At 50.5% G+C, this 19603-nt stretch overlaps 1 protein-coding gene across 4 annotated transcripts in view; it reads left to right on the top strand.

Moving 5' to 3' along the window:
• The first annotated feature begins 1670 nt into the window (after nucleotides 1-1670).
• Nucleotides 1671-19603, top strand: part of FBXO25 (F-box protein 25) — a 28149-nt gene continuing 10216 nt past the window's right edge. For 2 of the 4 annotated variants that reach the window (XM_077291328.1, XM_077291330.1), the window contains exons 1-8: nucleotides 1671-1801; nucleotides 3855-3983; nucleotides 8005-8105; nucleotides 9464-9513; nucleotides 11113-11205; nucleotides 13260-13353; nucleotides 17877-18061; nucleotides 18148-18330. In XM_077291328.1, the coding sequence (XP_077147443.1) occupies nucleotides 3862-3983; nucleotides 8005-8105; nucleotides 9464-9513; nucleotides 11113-11205; nucleotides 13260-13353; nucleotides 17877-18061; nucleotides 18148-18330 (828 nt within the window). In that variant the 5' untranslated portion in view covers nucleotides 1671-1801; nucleotides 3855-3861. Of the gene's footprint in view, nucleotides 1802-3851; nucleotides 3984-8004; nucleotides 8106-9463; nucleotides 9514-11112; nucleotides 11206-13259; nucleotides 13354-17876; nucleotides 18062-18147; nucleotides 18331-19603 lie in introns of all 4 variants that reach the window. The other 2 variants (XM_077291332.1, XM_077291329.1) reach the window with 1 other exon arrangement.

Below are 19603 nucleotides of genomic sequence, written 5' to 3'. Positions count from 1 at the left end.
TCAAACACGCAGCGTCCAGATGTTCCAGCATAGTGGAGGGGATTTTATGAAATCCCGTGTCCACTATGCGTGGAAACACGCATCCGACTTCCCTGCGACTCCGGACATGCTGCGCGTCTTTTCAGATCGCAGCATGTCCGTGCTACCTGCGGCGACGCTGCGTCGCCGCAAGTAATATCACAGGGCGCTATGCGAGGGTGCGATGATCCCGGATGTGTACAGTTAACACATCCGGCATCATCGCGTCCCAGAAAGGGGGCGGGGCTTAGCGCCGAGCAGCTTCGCCGCTCCGGCGATACCGCCGGCCATCCTGACCGTGGAAACATACCCTTAGTGGCGCTGTGATTGCACCGACCTGGAAAATCAGGTTTCTAGGGTATTAGTAAAATAGTGACAAAAAACAACCCCCATAAAGCCAAAAAAACCTCCAAACAGCGCCCCCCCACACACACTGCACTATGCACACTGCCCTCTCCTCCCTCTTCTGATCACACTGCCCTCTCCTCCGATCAGTGTCCTTTTCTCTCTGATCAGTGACCTCTTCTCTCTCCTCTGATCACACTGCCCTCTCCTCTCCGATCACACTGCCCTCTCCTCTCTGATCACACTGCCCTCTCCTCTCTGATCACACTGCCCTCTCCTCTCCGATCACACTGCCCTCTCCTCTCTGATCACACTGCCCTCTCCTCTCTGTTCACACTGCCCTCTCCTCTCCGATCACACTGCCCTCTCCTCTCTGATCACACTGCCCTCTCCTCTCCGATCACACTGCCCTCTCCTCTCTGATCACACTGCCCTCTCCTCTCCGATCACACTGCCCTCTCCTCTCTGATCACACTGCCCTCTCTTCTGATCACACTGCCCTCTCCTCTCCGATCACACTGCCCTCTCCTCTCCGATCACACTGCCCTCTCCTCTCCGATCACACTGCCCTCTCCTCTCCGATCACACTGCCCTCTCCTCTCCGATCACACTGCCCTTTCCTCTCTGATCACACTGCCCTCTCTTCTGATCACACTGCCCTCTCCTCTCCGATCACACTGCCCTCTCCTCTCTGATCACACTGCCCTCTCCTCCGATCACACTGCCCTCTCCTCCGATCACACTGCCCTCTCCTCCGATCACACTGCCCTCTCCTCCGATCACACTGCCCTCTCCTCCGATCACACTGCCCTCTCCTCCGATCACACTGCCCTCTCCTCCGATCACACTGCCCTCTCTTCCGATCACACTGCCCTCTCCTCCGATCACACTGCCCTCTCCTTCGATCACATTGCCCTCTCCTCTCTGATCACACTGCCCTCTCCTCTCCTATCACACTGCCCTCTCCTCTCCGATCACACTGCCCTCCCCTCTCTGATCACACTGCCCTCTCCTGCGATCACACTGCCCTCCCCTCTCTGATCACACTGCCCTCTCCTCTCTGATCACACTGCCCTCTCCTCCGACCACACTGCCCTCTCCTCCGATCACACTGCCCTCTCCTCCCATCACACTGCCCTCTCCTCCGATCACACTGCCCTCCCCTCTCTGATCACACTGCCCTCTCCTCTTCTCCGATCAAGCTGCGGCGCAGCAGCACAGACCACAGCAAAAAGAAAACACAACCATGTGGTAAACGTCACGTGACCATCATTCCGTAACCAATAACAGCAGAGTCTGGGGGCGGTCTTAGATTTTCAACCAATAAGCACCCTAGTGGGCGGGGCTGACGGCGCCATTGCCGTAAGAAGATAGCTCAGAGGAGACTTCCGTCAACAAGTGCTGGATCTTCCATGTAGAGCGGACGGCGGCTGCTCAGGTAACGGGTGCGGGGGAGGGCTGAGCATGCTGGGAGCAGTAGTTCTCCAGCGGTAGAAGTAGCTGTGGTGTAGTACTGTGACTGCATTGTGTGCCGCGCTCTGCGGCATTTATAGGTTACCTGTGATGTTACCGTCCACACTCCATACTGTGCTGCTCATCTGCGGTAACTACAGAGCCCTCCGGGGGCCGGAACAGTGCCCCTACCGAGGGGCGTGCAGGGGGTCCTGCAGTGCCACCACTCTGGAGCTCCCAGCCCCCTGTGCAGTCCTCCCCCCTCACCCCCGGACTGTGCCTGTGCGGAGCCCTTTCCCTTCACTCGTCTGGTTGGCTGTTCGGCACTGCCCCTGCAGATACCCCCTTGCCCATCCAGGCCTGTACAGCACCCCCACCCGTCTGCCCATCCAGGCCCCTCTTGCCTGTGCAGACTCCCCTGCGACCTCCCTGCTTATCCAGGCCCCCTGTGCAGCGCCCACTTCCCCTTCTCACCCTTCCCTGTTCAGCTTTCACAGCAGCTCCTTCCCCTCTATTGAGGGTCCCCAGCAGCTCTCCCTCCCCTCTATTTAGGGTCCCCAGCAGCTCTCCCTCCCCTCTATTGAGGGTCCCCAGCAGCTCTCCCTCCCCTCTATTTAGGGTCCCCAGCAGCTGTCCCTCCCCTCTATTTAGGGTCCCCAGCAGCTGTCCCTCCCCTCTATTTAGGGTCCCCAGCAGCTGTCCCTCCCCTCTATTTAGGGTCCCCAGCAGCTGTCCCTCCCCTCTATTTAGGGTCCCCAGCAGCTGTCCCTCCCCTCTATTTAGGGTCCCCAGCAGCTGTCCCTCCCCTCTATTTAGGGTCCCCAGCAGCTGTCCCTCCCCTCTATTTAGGGTCCCCAGCAGCTGTCCCTCCCCTCTATTGAGGGTCCCCAGCAGCTGTCCCTCCCCTCTATTTAGGGTCCCCAGCAGCTGTCCCTCCCCTCTATTGAGGGTCCCCAGCAGCTGTCCCTCCCCTCTATTGAGGGTCCCCAGCAGCTGTCCCTCCCCTCTATTGAGGGTCCCCAGCAGCTGTCCCTCCCCTCTATTGAGGGTCCCCAGCAGCTGTCCCTCCCCTCTATTGAGGGTCCCCAGCAGCTGTCCCTCCCCTCTATTGAGGGTCCCCAGCAGCTGTCCCTCCCCTCTATTGAGGGTCCCCAGCAGCTCTCCCTCCCCTCTATTGAGGGTCCCCAGCAGCTCTCCCTCCCCTCTATTGAGGGTCCCCAGCAGCTCTCCCTCCCCTCTATTGAGGGTCCCCAGCAGCTCTCCCTCCCCTCTATTGAGGGTCCCCAGCAGCTCTCCCTCCCATGCTCAGGCCCTGTAGTCCAGTTGTCGGACCCCTGCTCCCTCTTTGGGTCCCCCCCCTCCCCTATATAGAATCTTTAGCTGCCGCCCTTGTCTCCTGTGGTGACATTCCCTGTGTCACTTCCAGCCCATAGCAATGTCTGCACACGGGTTGGTGTTACAGGTCCAGGTGAGCGGCCGAGCACAGATCAGTTCATGGTCCCGTAGACGTTTTCTGTGACTCAGGAGCCACGAGACCCCCACTCACTTGGACGCAATGACCTGAGATACGTCCGATCCTGGAGATTGTCCCACAATGGGGAAAGTCCTCCCTAAGAAGCTCCTCCGAGGTGCAGGCACTGGGCATTGTAGTGTTAGAGCAGGAATGAGACGGCGACTCTGGCTGTCACCAGTTTGTGTCAGTAGCTTTATCTTAGGGGCCTCTGGGGTCTTCACCTGTTGTATAAAGTAGAGGGGCAAACATCCGAAAATGTTCACACTCTGAAGAAATATCGCTGTGTATGTGTGACCATTACCCCATCCACACGGGACATCAGCTCCCTATTTACGGAATCTGTAGAGGTTCTGGCTTTTTATGTCAACTCTAATAACCTCTTACCTTGATGAATCGGGGTAAAGGCGCATTGGGAATCAGGCTGCGTGGCGACTATTAATGAATGAATCCTGACTTGTGTGAATAAAGCCTAATACATGCATCAAATGACTAATACGTGACCTAACAGGACTACAATTCCTAGCAGGATAATCATGCCGTTTCTGGGTCAAGATTGGCGTTCTCCAGGTTGGAGCTGGATGAAAACAGAGGATGGATGGAAACGATGTGAATTCCCCTGTGATGACTTTGAAAGGAACAACTTCAATCTTCACCTGTGAGTTCAGCAGCCACACTGTTCCTCCACCATCCACATCAGTCTGCACAACTTTTATACCATCCACATCAGTCCTCGCTGCTCCTCCTCCTTCACCATCCACATCAGTCCTCGCTGCTCCTCCTCCTTCACCATCCACATCAGTCCTCGCTGCTCCTCCTCCTCCTCCACCATCCACATCAGTCCTCGCTGCTCCTCCTCCTCCTCCACCATCCACATCAGTCCTCGCTGCTCCTCCTCCTCCTCCACCATCCACATCAGTCCTCGCTGCTCCTCCTCCTCCTCCACCATCCACATCAGTCCTCGCTGCTCCTCCTCCTCCTCCACCATCCACATCAGTCCTCGCTGCTCCTCCTCCTCCTCCACCATCCACATCAGTCCTCGCTGCTCCTCCTCCTCCTCCACCATCCACATCAGTCCTCGCTGCTCCTCCTCCTCCTCCACCATCCACATCAGTCCTCGCTGCTCCTCCTCCTCCTCCACCATCCACATCAGTCCTCGCTGCTCCTCCTCCTCCTCCACCATCCACATCAGTCCTCGCTGCTCCTCCTCCTCCTCCACCATCCACATCAGTCCTCGCTGCTCCTCCTCCTCCTCCACCATCCACATCAGTCCTCGCTGCTCCTCCTCCTCCTCCACCATCCACATCAGTCCTCGCTGCTCCTCCTCCTCCTCCACCATCCACATCAGTCCTCGCTGCTCCTCCTCCTCCTCCACCATCCACATCAGTCCTCGCTGCTCCTCCTCCTCCTCCACCATCCACATCAGTCCTCGCTGCTCCTCCTCCTCCTCCACCATCCACATCAGTCCTCGCTGCTCCTCCTCCTCCTCCACCATCCACATCAGTCCTCGCTGCTCCTCCTCCTCCTCCACCATCCACATCAGTCCTCGCTGCTCCTCCTCCTCCTCCACCATCCACATCAGTCCTCGCTGCTCCTCCTCCTCCTCCACCATCCACATCAGTCCTCGCTGCTCCTCCTCCTCCTCCACCATCCACATCAGTCCTCGCTGCTCCTCCTCCTCCTCCACCATCCACATCAGTCCTCGCTGCTCCTCCTCCTCCTCCACCATCCACATCAGTCCTCGCTGCTCCTCCTCCTCCTCCACCATCCACATCAGTCCTCGCTGCTCCTCCTCCTCCTCCACCATCCACATCAGTCCTCGCTGCTCCTCCTCCTCCTCCACCATCCACATCAGTCCTCGCTGCTCCTCCTCCTCCTCCACCATCCACATCAGTCCTCGCTGCTCCTCCTCCTCCTCCACCATCCACATCAGTCCTCGCTGCTCCTCCACCATCCACATCAGTCCTCGCTGCTCCTCCACCATCCACATCAGTCCTCGCTGCTCCTCCTCCTCCTCCACCATCCACATCAGTCCTCGCTGCTCCTCCACCGTCCGCATCAGTCCTCGCTGCTCCTCCACCGTCCGCATCAGTCCTCGCTGCTCCTCCACCGTCCGCATCAGTCCTCGCTGCTCCTCCACCGTCCGCATCAGTCCTCGCTGCTCCTCCACCGTCCGCATCAGTCCTCGCTGCTCCTCCACCGTCCGCATCAGTCCTCGCTGCTCCTCCACCGTCCGCATCAGTCCTCGCTGCTCCTCCACCGTCCGCATCAGTCCTCGCTGCTCCTCCACCGTCCGCATCAGTCCTCGCTGCTCCTCCACCGTCCGCATCAGTCCTCGCTGCTCCTCCACCGTCCGCATCAGTCCTCGCTGCTCCTCCACCGTCCGCATCAGTCCTCGCTGCTCCTCCACCGTCCGCATCAGTCCTCGCTGCTCCTCCACCGTCCGCATCAGTCCTCGCTGCTCCTCCACCGTCCGCATCAGTCCTCGCTGCTCCTCCACCGTCCGCATCAGTCCTCGCTGCTCCTCCACCGTCCGCATCAGTCCTCGCTGCTCCTCCACCGTCCGCATCAGTCCTCGCTGCTCCTCCACCGTCCGCATCAGTCCTCGCTGCTCCTCCACCGTCCGCATCAGTCCTCGCTGCTCCTCCACCGTCCGCATCAGTCCTCGCTGCTCCTCCACCGTCCGCATCAGTCCTCGCTGCTCCTCCACCGTCCGCATCAGTCCTCGCTGCTCCTCCACCGTCCGCATCAGTCCTCGCTGCTCCTCCACCGTCCGCATCAGTCCTCGCTGCTCCTCCACCGTCCGCATCAGTCCTCGCTGCTCCTCCACCGTCCGCATCAGTCCTCGCTGCTCCTCCACCGTCCGCATCAGTCCTCGCTGCTCCTCCACCGTCCGCATCAGTCCTCGCTGCTCCTCCACCGTCCGCATCAGTCCTCGCTGCTCCTCCACCGTCCGCATCAGTCCTCGCTGCTCCTCCACCGTCCGCATCAGTCCTCGCTGCTCCTCCACCGTCCGCATCAGTCCTCGCTGCTCCTCCACCGTCCGCATCAGTCCTCGCTGCTCCTCCACCGTCCGCATCAGTCCTCGCTGCTCCTCCACCGTCCGCATCAGTCCTCGCTGCTCCTCCACCGTCCGCATCAGTCCTCGCTGCTCCTCCACCGTCCGCATCAGTCCTCGCTGCTCCTCCACCGTCCGCATCAGTCCTCGCTGCTCCTCCACCGTCCGCATCAGTCCTCGCTGCTCCTCCACCGTCCGCATCAGTCCTCGCTGCTCCTCCACCGTCCGCATCAGTCCTCGCTGCTCCTCCACCGTCCGCATCAGTCCTCGCTGCTCCTCCACCGTCCGCATCAGTCCTCGCTGCTCCTCCACCGTCCGCATCAGTCCTCGCTGCTCCTCCACCGTCCGCATCAGTCCTCGCTGCTCCTCCACCGTCCGCATCAGTCCTCGCTGCTCCTCCACCGTCCGCATCAGTCCTCGCTGCTCCTCCACCGTCCGCATCAGTCCTCGCTGCTCCTCCACCGTCCGCATCAGTCCTCGCTGCTCCTCCACCGTCCGCATCAGTCCTCGCTGCTCCTCCACCGTCCGCATCAGTCCTCGCTGCTCCTCCACCGTCCGCATCAGTCCTCGCTGCTCCTCCACCGTCCGCATCAGTCCTCGCTGCTCCTCCACCGTCCGCATCAGTCCTCGCTGCTCCTCCACCGTCCGCATCAGTCCTCGCTGCTCCTCCACCGTCCGCATCAGTCCTCGCTGCTCCTCCACCGTCCGCATCAGTCCTCGCTGCTCCTCCACCGTCCGCATCAGTCCTCGCTGCTCCTCCACCGTCCGCATCAGTCCTCGCTGCTCCTCCACCGTCCGCATCAGTCCTCGCTGCTCCTCCACCGTCCGCATCAGTCCTCGCTGCTCCTCCACCGTCCGCATCAGTCCTCGCTGCTCCTCCACCGTCCGCATCAGTCCTCGCTGCTCCTCCACCGTCCGCATCAGTCCTCGCTGCTCCTCCACCGTCCGCATCAGTCCTCGCTGCTCCTCCACCGTCCGCATCAGTCCTCGCTGCTCCTCCACCGTCCGCATCAGTCCTCGCTGCTCCTCCACCGTCCGCATCAGTCCTCGCTGCTCCTCCACCGTCCGCATCAGTCCTCGCTGCTCCTCCACCGTCCGCATCAGTCCTCGCTGCTCCTCCACCGTCCGCATCAGTCCTCGCTGCTCCTCCACCGTCCGCATCAGTCCTCGCTGCTCCTCCTTCACTGTCGATATCGCTACACATTCATTCTCCTTGGGACTGTGCTCTGTGTTTTCTGGCAGTCCCATAAAGAGTGAACTGAGCGGTGGTCGGGTGTCTTTATCTGCCACTACATTTTATAATGGAGATAATCGTGCCCCATCAGGAATGCCCATCGGTTCGGGTCCCAGGGGTCAGATATCCACCCTTATCTTACCCTTCTCAGGGCTTCACTGGCTCTCACACACCTTGCCCTAACAAGCATTGCCCTTTGTATACAGTGGGCTAAAAAAATAAATAAAATAAAAGAGTCTACTGACTGCACAATATGTACTTTTATGTGGATCGAGCCTAATTACACCGGCAAGTTTGCGGCTTCTAGAATCTTGGAATTATTTCTAGCAGTTTGTATAATATACCCAGAATAAACCAGACTTATCTTTGGTGTGTTTTCTATCTCAGGTTAAATATTAATGATGGCGAAACCTTTGAGACTGAAAGCTGCTCTCTACCCCCGACGAAAAGTGAAAAGGAGCAATTCAACAACACCACAAAGTCGCAGTGTAAGAACAGCATGTGGTCATTTATGGTTGGCAATTTCCTCTTATCGACTTTCCTTCTTAAAGGGACTCTTTCAGCAAAAATGACTGTATAAACACTGTCCAGGCGCACGGTGCTCCATGGCGGCCAATCATTATATACACCTTCCCACCTGCTTGTTTACCATCTATCGTCGCCTGTAAAGCCAGAGCTGTCAATCAAAGAAGAGGTGGGAAGGTGCATGTAAATATTTGATCACGCCATGGTGCACCGAGCTCCTGTGTTTGGTTTGAACAGTCATTCTTTGCTGATAGTCTCATTCTCCTTCACTTTGAAACTCTCAGCAGCCCAGACATGGACATGTTTCTTATAAATCTAAGGCCTATGCGAATAATGTCCAATGAGGTACGACAGTCCTAATATATGTTACCAATCTAGGGCCACTGGTATAAAAGTACCGGCCACATTAAATACGGTCGTGTTAGTAATATTCCTATATTCCTTACATGGCTGTGGGCTGACCGCTGGTTCTCAATAGATATAGGGGCATGTTGTAATCCATCGCTGCATTGTCTCCACCAGAGTTGTGGTATTGAAGCTCTCTGTTACAATTACACTTGCAGCGAGACCTATAGTGTCTTCCATTGTCTGTGGTGCTGAGGTTTCCACTCTGATTAGTCTGGACCACAGGTACTTTCCTCCAGCACACTGGACTCAGTGACATTGTTGTCCAGCTTTCTCCTTCTATCCAGTTCATATGACGTGCCCACAGATCGCTGCTGCAGGTTTTCAGGTCCCCAGTGGCCCATTATCTAATACAGTCTATTGTGGGATGATGCAGCCTGTTATCTGTAATGGGCGGCATTCTGTGCACTCCCTATACCCTGGGGGAAAGTGATGTAATCCTTAAAGTAAACGTGCAACAAGTTAAGGTCCATTTTATATTGCACAATTCTCAAGAATGAACAATCCTAGGAACGCTCATGTCACGATAATCATGGAATGTAAACTGGCTGCTGATCGCCCGACAAACAAGCAAAACATTCATTGTTCGTCTGGTGAAATGATTTTTTGGTTTGTACAAATGATCATCGTTCTCGGCAGCGCATACGGCACTCTTGCTGCTGAGAACTATGGCAGCCAATGCTCACGCATTGATCTATTACTGATTGTTTATTGCACATCTGAAGAGCTGTCTGCCTGACTAAGCAAGATATTAAACGAGCAGCAGTCATTATATGTTCACCGAGCAGCAGTCATTTAAGGTGGCAGTATTCGAGTGGTGTAATAGCTCCCTTACAGGTTCAGCTGTGCTCACAGGGTGAATTGCAAATTGGGAGAATGGCTTTAACATTACAGTGTTGTATTTTTTCCCTCTTAGACTTTTACCAAGAGAAATGGATATATGTGCACAAAGAAAGTACAAGAGAAGTAAGTACCTGTGGGTGCAATTTGTTTTAGTACTTGTCCTGTCTAATGTGCCCTTTATTCATGAGGTATACACTTATAGTGTGACAAATATATACACTGCTCAAAAAAATAAAGGGAACACTAAAATCCCACATTCTAGATATCACTGAATGAAATATTCCAGTTGTAAATCTTTATTCATTACATAGTGGAATGTGTTGAGAACAATAAAACCTAAAAATTATCAACGTAAATCACAACTAATATCCCACGGTGGTCTGGAGTTGGAATGATGCTCTAAATCAAAGCAGAAAATGAAGCTACAGGCTGATCCAACTTCAGTGGAAATGCCTCAAGACAAGTAGTGTGTGTGTGTGTCCTCCACGTGTCTGTATGACCTCCCTACAACACCTAGGCATGCTCCTCATGAAGCGGCGGATGGTCTCCTGAGGGATCTCCTCCCAGACCTGGACTAAAGCATCCACTAACTCCTGGACAGGATGCCAACTCCTGGGCTCTGGCAGTTCTCCTCCTGTTCCTCCTTGCACAAAGGTGGAGGTAGCGGTCCTGCTGCTGGGTTGTTGCCCTCAGACGGCCCCCTCCACATCTGCTGGTGTACTGGCCTGTCTCCTGGTAGTGCCTCTGGACACTACACTGACAGACACAGCAGACCTTCTTGCTACAGCTCGCATTGATGTGCTATCCTGGATGAGCTGCAGTACCTGAGCCACTTGTGTGGGTTGTCGAGTCCGTCTCATGCTACCACAAGTGTGAAAGCACAACCAACATTCAAAAGTGACCAAAACATCAGACAGAAAGCATTGGTACTGAGATGTGGCCTCCACCTGCAGAACCACTCCTTTATTGAGTGTGTCTTGATAATTGCCAATAATTTCCATCTGGTGTCTATTCCATTTGCACAACAGCATGTGAAATTGATTGTCAATCAGTGTTGCTTCCTAAGTGGACAGTTTGATTTCACAGAAGTTTGATTTACTTGGAGTTATATTCTGTTGTTTAAGTTTTCCCTTTATTTTTTTAAATAATATTTTTTATATTCTATATTATAATATAATTTTCTGCTAAACTTAAATGGATTTTCTGGCCTAATTATATTTCTGACCAATTTTCAGGATAGGTCATTTATATCAGATCGGTGGTGCTCCAATTGATTAGCCGTTTTCAGCTCAGGTGGTGGCCCAATAGAAACTGAACAGGGCTGCTGCTCGGCTCTGTTCATTATGTAGTGTCCGCTGCCACTGCCGAGGTCGGCATGATGACAGCTGATCGGTGGGATGTCTGGTGTCAATTTCTTCCATAAATCTGATGAGACTTGTGTATGGGTGTGCAAAAACAATATATATCGGATGCCAAACGGAGTCAGAGTAAAGCATCCATTTTTTTACGGAGACATTGCAATTCTGTAATGAAGGAAACTGTAAATGATTAATAACTGCTTTTATTAAAAAATGGATTGCACACGGATGACATATGAGAAATTCGTCCGAGTTTTCTGGATGAAACTGAACAATTTTTAATTATTTTTATATATTTTTTTGTATCTGCTGATGTGAGCCTACCATTGCAGCTGGTGCTGTAAAACCTCTTGTTTTTCGGCAGAGACACGGGTACTGTACCTTGGGCGAAGCCTTTAATCGTTTAGACTTTTCAAGTGCAATCCAGGACATCCGAAGGTTCAGTTATGTGGCTACAGTAAGTTGTCGTTTTATTTTTATCTAAGTGGGAGATGTTATTGGTGACCTGTCTTACGTGACGCTTTAAAGCGTCTGCACCTCAGAATGGTGTCGGCAGAGTACAATGATCACTTGTCGGGCGGCCCGACTGTCTCCAGATACCTGCACCGTGGGAAGAGAAGGGTCAGCCATATTGGATTTCGGCAGTCTTTATCCTTCTGTTCTCTTTGGTGAATGAGCTGCTGCCAAAGTCGTCACTTACCAGCTTCTCCCTTGCAGCAGTCGGTCAGTATGAGCGTGCGTGATTATTAGGAGGATTCGGCCTACAGATATTCATCATAGTCCAAATTAACCTTTACCCCCTAGAGCGTTGTGGTGGTCATTTACTCTAGACGTATGTCAGCCTGTCTGTGGGGGTGTAAATGTCGCCCATCTGGACTCTTTAGAGGAGGTATTGGCGGATAGGATTCAGAAGAAGTGTAGGGCTATAATGATCAGTAATACACACCACTATACGAGCTGTTCTTGAAGCAGAAGAGCACATTCAGCAGCCGTCTAATCCTACTAAGGTGTAAGAAGGAGAAATTCAGGAAATCGTTTGTACCCACTGCTATGGGGACGTATAATAATTTCCTAAGGGTGGAAGACAATAAAGACTGATTGCAGGTGTACTAATGTCAATTAAGTGACTTATATACCTGACCTACCCACATTTATTTGTTATGTAATGTTGGTATACTGGTAGGCTATGCGCACACATCAGGATTCTTTGCAGAAATTTCCTGAACAAAACTGGACTTTTTCCGCAGGAAATCCGCATGAGTTTTTTGCGTGTTTTTCGCTTGTTTTTTTTGTGTGGATTTTTCGCATTTCTTTTTCCGGAGCTTCCCAATGCTTTAAATAGCGGGAAATCTGCAAAATTAATGAACATGCTGCGTTTTTTTTTTACCATGATGCGTTTTTTTCATGGAAAAAAACACAACGTGTGCACAAAAATTGCGGATTGCATTCTATTAATTGGATGCTTAATGGATGCGTTTTTTTTTCCACGTTTTTATAGCAAAAAAACATGAAAAAAAGCACAACAAATCCAGAACGTGTGCACACAGCCTAATACCGTAATTTCCCCCGGGATCAATAAAGTGTATCATATCGTATTACCTCTCTCAAGATCCTGTTTTTGCATTTTTTTTTTTTTTTTTTGTTTTAATCTTTGAAAATTGCTAAATATTTTGCCGTATTTCCGTTGTTTTTTTCATGAACATAAGTCATATAGAAGAAGTGTTACCACTAACATGAAGCACAATGTCATGAAAAAATAATCTCCAAATCTGTGAGATCCATGACCTTGTAAAGTGACACTGGTCAGAATTGTACAAATTGGCCTGGTCATGAAGGTGGAAACGGGCTTGGGGTGGGGGTTTGGGGGGTGAAGGGGTTAAATGTTTGGCCACGCTAAGGGATCACCAATGGCCGGCACCTGGTGTGAACCGTCCTTCTGTGCTGACAGACCCCCTTTATGAATAATGCATAGTCCTACATGGTGATTACACTCTATTAGTTAGGGTACCGTCACACAGTGCAATTTTGATCGCTACGACGGCACGATTTGTGACGTTCCAGCGATGCATTTACGATATCGCTGTGTCTGACACGCTACTGCGATCTGGATCCCCGCTGAGAATCGTACGTCGTAGCAGATCGTTTGAAACTTTCTTTGGTCGTCTAGTGTCCCGCTGTGGCGGCATGATTGCATCGTGTGACACAGGTTGTATACGATGTGCGCACAGTAACCAACGGCTTCTACATCGCAAATACGTCATGAAATTATCGCTCCAGCGCCGTGTATTGCAACGTGTGACCGCAGTATACGACGCTGGAGCGATACTTATACGACGCTGCAACGTCACGAATCGTGCCGTCGTAGCGATGAAAATGGCACTGTGTGACGGTACCCTTAGGGAAGGGCAGGAAATATTACATCTCCCTCTGTGATCAGACGTCCTCTGGGTTTTTGCCTACAGATAACAGCATTGTCTCCTCGCACCTGATTTCTCTGTGTTTATATTCTAGTTGCTTCATCTAATTGCTAAATCTCAGCTCACGTCCCTGAGCGGTGCGGCTCAGAAGAATTACTTTAACATCCTGGAAACCATTGTAAGAAAAGGTAAACTTATCAAGTCTTCCCATGTGAGGTCTCATCCATTGTAGTCTGTTTGCTGTCAGTTGACTTTCATCTATATGCTACTTAATGGGAACCGGTCATGTTAAAATCCACCATTAACCTGCAGATCTGGGGTTAATAGTGACCGGAACCTCATTGGTTCTGGGACTTAGTCCCCTGCTGCCGGAAGGAAAGGAGCTTTATTCACCCCAATAGCGTTCAGTCACCATTCTGTGTATAGAGAGATCTGTTGGGACTGGCAGCAGCTCAGCTTAGGCCTGGCTGATAATCGGTGAGGGGGACGCGGTTACAGACGCTCTCTGTATACAGGACGGTGACTGAACACCAAATGCTGTCAGGTGGAATAAAGTTAATTTACTCCTGGCAGCGGGGTCTAAGTGCAGGTGCCAGGCAAGGTCAGAACGCTATTAACCCCATATCTCCAGGTTGCTAGTGTTTTTTTCAGGTAACAGGTTCCCTTTAAGGGTATTGTGAGGGCTTGCTTCACATGGCTGCTCAGGAACTCCTTTCAACGTAAATCGCTTGCTGGTTTATAAAAAGACTACAACATAAACCATAACAGCGTTTGAATAAAGCAAACGTGGCCTTTCCGGCCTAATGACAAAATAAAATATAAAGTTTAAAGGGTCCTTTCACTGCAGGAATCACCCGCAGGTAACATATAAAGTCCACAGCTCCTCCTGGAACCCGGTGGGGGTTCCTCCTCTCCCAAGGCACAACACCTACTAACTGTAAACCAGCTTTTTAAGCCAGACCATGTGATGATCACCTGACCGTGACATCATCCCAGGTCCTGTCAGTACACGTGTCGGTTCTGCAGGAGGAGATATGGTGAGCACCCTCCCACCTACTCTATGGGTGCCCACATAAAACCATATAAGCAACTGTAGTTTAACCCTCTCAACACAGTGTCCTGGAGGAACCATCTCCTGGTTTCACATCACTGACACTGACACCATTATGCGCAGTGACACCTATCATACACTGTGCCAGTGACCCTGTCACAGTATCTACACATGACGTCTTCTAGACGTGTGCGTAATCACTGAGGTTTTTCAAGCAGAAACAATTTACCGTATTTTTCGGACTATAAGACGCACCGGACCATAAGGCGCACCCCAAATTTGGGGTGAAAATTGCAGAAAAAAAGATTTTTTATAAGATGGGGGTCCGTCTTATTGTCTGAATTTACAGTATCTTACCTGAGGGCTGGTGGTGGCAGAGCAGGGTCACAGGAGGCATGGTGTCAGCAGAGGTGGGGTGATGCGGTACGGCGTGCACCTGAGCAGAGTCCCTTCCTGCTTAGGTGGGCGACGCCACGGCCTGGTGTCCATGGGAGGGTGGCAGCAGTGGTTACCGACAGAGGTGCTGGGATGAGGAGGCACAGTGAGAGGTATGGCGTGAGAGGGGTCCCTTTCCCCGGTGAGGTGATGGAAGGATCTCGTGGGCACATGGACTGGAGATGATGGAGGTAGTGGTGTACATTGTGAAGCGAGTATTCCACAGGAGCTCAGATGTCGGAGTCCTTGCCGCTTCCCGGCGCTCCTCAGCGCAATAATTATTTCAGAAGCCGGTAATACGTGAGGAGCTCTGCTACCGAGACACAGCCGCCATGACCGGACACTGCGGGAAAAGCGCCTCTGTACTGCTGCGAGCCCTGCTGGAGGCGGAGAGCCGGCCAGTGCCATGCGGTGCTGAGGAGCGCCGGGAAGCGGCAAGGACTCAGACATCTGAGCTCCTGTGGAATACTCGCTTCACAATGTACACCACTACCTCCATCATCTCCAGTCCATGTGCCCACGAGATCCTTCCTGAACCTTGCTGCACCCATCCTGGGAAGCAAAAGGATGGAGTACGGTATACAGAGTCCAAAGTCCCGGTGAGGTGATGCAGCAGCCCGGTAAGGCAGCAGAGCCGGGTGAATCCTGTTGTTATCAGTGGGCGCGGCCATCTTCCTGAGGCCGCGCGTGCGCAGATGGAGCTCTCTGCTGCCCGGGGCTTCAGGAAAATGGCCGCGGGATGCCGCACGTGTGCAGATGGGTATCGCGGCGGCCATTTTCCTGAAGCCGAGTTCGCATCTCGGCTTCAGGAAAATGGCCGCCGCAATCCCCATCTGCGCACGCGCGGCATCCCGCGGCCATTTTCCTGAAGCCCCGGGCAGCAGAGCGCTCTATCTGCGCACGCGCGGCCTCAGGAAGATGGCCGCGCCCACCGATAACAACAGGATTCACCCGGCTCTGCTGCCTTACCGGGCTGCTGCATCACCTCACCGGGAAAAGGGACCCCGACCTCTGCCGCTGCACCTCTGCCGCCACGGTAAGCCTGCATTGCGACTATTAGACGCACCCCCCATTTTCCCCCCTTTTTGGGGGGGGAAAAAGTGCGTCTTGTAGTCCGAAAAATACAGTAGTAAACGTGTTATTTTTTTATTTATTTTCTTTCCCTGAAACATCTTGTCATTTTATTATGACATCTTTGCCGCTGGCGTGTTTTTTTTTTGTTTTTTTTTTAAGTGAGTCTTCTCCAAGCAGAAGCTGCCTGCAGAATGGACCGGTCACTTCTTTTAATTGTTCCACATCTTTGGAGCTTCTTTTAATAGCTTCATGCGGATTCCTAAGACGAAACTTATGCACAGCAAGTCTTTTTTACATTGCAGTCCATTTGATCACTTTTTTTAGTGTTTATGTAGCGACATGGCGGGCAAATACCCTAAGGATTACCTATCAGACGTATTAAGGAGTGCAGGGTCAGACTAAAGGGGCCGTTGTATGTTTTTTGGTTTTTTTTTTTTTGTTGTTGTTCAGAGCTCCGAACACATAGCAAGAATTTAAGGTTATTTCTAATAACACAGTAACTAGTGTACAGATTAGTAATATATTTTGGTTTTTAAGATGATTAATGGCCTTAGGATAAAGTAATATAACCAATCTGTCCTTCTCCCGTGGACTTTCCCCGCTCTCAGCCCTGTGTTCCCAGCCAGTCTCATGTCTGAACTGAAGACCGGTGTTCTTATTGGATAAAACTGAATGCAATGACCGCTGATTAGCGGCACAAGTCACCGACACAAGGCTGAGCGCTAAGAAGCCGGGCCGGGAGATAAGTGCAGAAATGTGTGTATTATTCTTTATCCAGCACCCTTGGGCCATAGATCGGGGCCATTAGCGGCCAATCTCTTATGTGCTGGGTAAACTAGGATAACAAAATCCTGTGCGTTTTTAGGTAACATTGTCGCCCATCTTGCTTTGCGCCGACTGCGCGGTGTCATCAGCACTACCTGCTTTATAAAGGCATTTTGTTACAGAAACAATTCGATGTCGAAGAGACGGACATTGGATCTACAAATGTTTTTACCTGATGCAGAACTCCAAGAGAGCTAGCTGTATGAATTCTATATAGATGTCACTGCTGCAGGGGAGAGTAATGCATAGTAGTCATACAATAAAGTTGTCATATGATAAGTCTGCGGTCAGAGTGATTGCAGACTTTTATTATGAGACTGGACAATCCGTCTTATCATAATAATAAAAATAAATTAAAACAGAAATAAGTGTGTAGTAAACTTGCTCCAGTGGTGGCAACAAGCAGCCATTTTTGTGGGTTGTTTTTTTTTTGTTTTTTTTTTATAAATGACTTAACTTCAAGGCTGTGTGCACACGTTGCGTTTTTTTTCCGCTATAAAAACACATTAAAAAGCATACATTATGCATCCCATCATTTAGAATGCATTCCGCAATTTTTGTGCACACGATGCGTTTTTTTTCCATGACAAAACGCATCGCGGTAAAAAAACGCAGCATGTTCATTAATTTTGCTGATTTTTTGCGTTTTTTTTTCCCCCCGCTATTTAATGCATTGGGAAGCTCTGGAAAAAAACGCGTGAAAAAAGCGAAAAAAACGCATGCGGATTTCTTGCAGAAAATGTCCGGTTTTGCTCAGGAAATTTCTGCAAGAAATCCTGAATGTGTGCACATAGCCTACGCAGCTTTGCATAAGGTATTAGTACAGGCAAACATAAGAAACTTAAGTGACATTTTTCTGTAAAAGAAGTTATTATGAGACTCGTAACTACTAATACACAGATGCTGCTACTTCTAGTTAATGCTTCTCATCTTATCTCAGTGCTGGGTTCACAGCAACACTGCTTACTACTGCTGTATAATATCATCCATGGTAAACCTGATACATTGTACACATATAGAAAAGCAGGATCTACTTTTCTCTATCTATTGCTCACATACAACATAATAGCAGCTACTGAGCATGATTGCTGTGAGTCCAGCACTGAAGTGATAGAGAACACTTGAAGAAGCAGCAGCATCTGTGTGGCCGCCTGCAGTTGATGACTCCTACTCCCCCTTGTCACCCCATGGACCTCCATAGCCAGCTGCTGTAACATGAATTCTTTAAGCTGATAATCTGGTTTCATCGCGTATCGTATCATGCTAAGATTTTTACTTCACACTGGATTTCATGTTTTATCAGGGATCTCTCACACTTTGTTTCAGTTCTTGAGGATCAGTACAATCCACAATTAATTCGGGATCTTCTTAATGACCTGAGCTCCACCCTGTGTATCCTGATCAGGGAAGGTGGCAGATGTGTTCTGATCGGAAATATGAACATCTGGATTTCTCGGCTGGAGACTATCCTTTCATGGCAAGAACAGCTGATGACCCTTCAGATCAGTCCGGTATCACCACGTCCTCTCTCGCTTTGCTGCATTCATGTAGTGTTTTATTCCAAGTGACCGTTCATCATTCAATCTTTTTATTTTAGCAACTTGGCAATGGTCCGACCCTGTGTGATCTGCCACAACAGATGAAGAGCAACATCCTCTTCAGGTTCTCTGATGCCTGGGACATAATCAACCTGGGTCAGATGACACAATCGTGGCATATTCTCAGCGAAGACCACCATCTCTGGAAAGAGCTTTGCAAATATCACTTTTCAGAGAAAATGGTAATGATTCTAATAAACACCAGAACAGTTCTAATTCATATTACAAGTGATACAAAACCACCACGAGCCTTATCTGACTTCCGCTCTGTGGCAATTGTACTATGTTCCGACAAATATATTATAATTTTAATACAGAAAACTATCTGTCATGGAGAAAAAAATGACACCAAGGGTGTACCTACAAGGGAATAGAAAGGTGCAGCCTAAATTATGCCCAAGTTCCTGAGACGTGTGATTTTGCGGCTAATATAAATTTTGTATAAAAAAATAACAGCAGCTAAATTTGCCTGTTGGATGTTGCTCGTCCAGCTTAAAATTGAAATAAAAAATAACTTGAGTTACCCCTTCACGACCGTAGACGAATAGGTATGTCCAAGGTCATATCCCTGCATTTCTAATGAGCCGTCATGTTCAGGGAAAGCTGCGGACTCAGCACCAGAGCCCACATCTTTACCGTCACATAGCAGCTGATTTGATCAGCTGTCATGTGCCTCCAACAGCCGTGGGTGGATCAGAGATCCACCCGCGGCTGTTAATAAGTTATCTCCTAAACGTCCAGAGGTATTTTTGTTTTTGCATTTTCATTTTTTTTTGCTCCCTTTTTTTTTTCCTTGAGCTATAACTTCTTTTTTTTTTTTTTTTTGTGCAGTCAAAATGGCCATGTGAGGACGGGACGAGTTCTACTTTTAAACGACACCATTGGTTTTAACAAGTCTTGCACTGGAAAACGGGGAAAAACAATTGTGTGGTGAAATTGCAAAAAAAAAAAAGTGCAATCCCACTGTTGTTGGTTTGTGTTTTTTTTTTTTTTTCTTAGCCATGTTGACTAAATGCTAAAGCTGACCTGCCATTATGATTCTCCACATCATTACAAGTTCACATGGTGAAATAGATAATCGTGCGCACAACTAGAGGGTGCCCAACCATCAATGTTTATTGAAAAACTTGGCACATTACTTGAATACACATTACGAGTTCAGACACCAAATGTATAGTTTTATTATTATTAGTGTTGAATAAAAATTCCAAAGTTTGTTAAAAAAAAAAAATATTGTGCCATTTTCAGCTAATGCTTTTTTTTTCACCTTCGGAGGCAGTGCAGGGAATTGGGACACTTGCAGCCCAGCGTCCCCTGACCACTAGGTAACCAGCAAGGACGTTCTGTGATCGGTTTATAGTCGCGGGACCTTTCTAAGAGTAAAAATTGTCAACCTTCATGGTGGCTCTTACGCAGCCAGTCACTTATTTGCTATATTAGGAGATTACGGACGTT

This window comes from Ranitomeya variabilis, chromosome 2 (assembly GCF_051348905.1).
Source record: "Ranitomeya variabilis isolate aRanVar5 chromosome 2, aRanVar5.hap1, whole genome shotgun sequence".
NCBI classification, from domain to species: Eukaryota; Metazoa; Chordata; class Amphibia; order Anura; family Dendrobatidae; genus Ranitomeya; species Ranitomeya variabilis.
The sequence above is the reverse complement of the archived record's forward strand: the minus strand, read 5'-3'. Positions and strand labels throughout refer to the sequence as shown.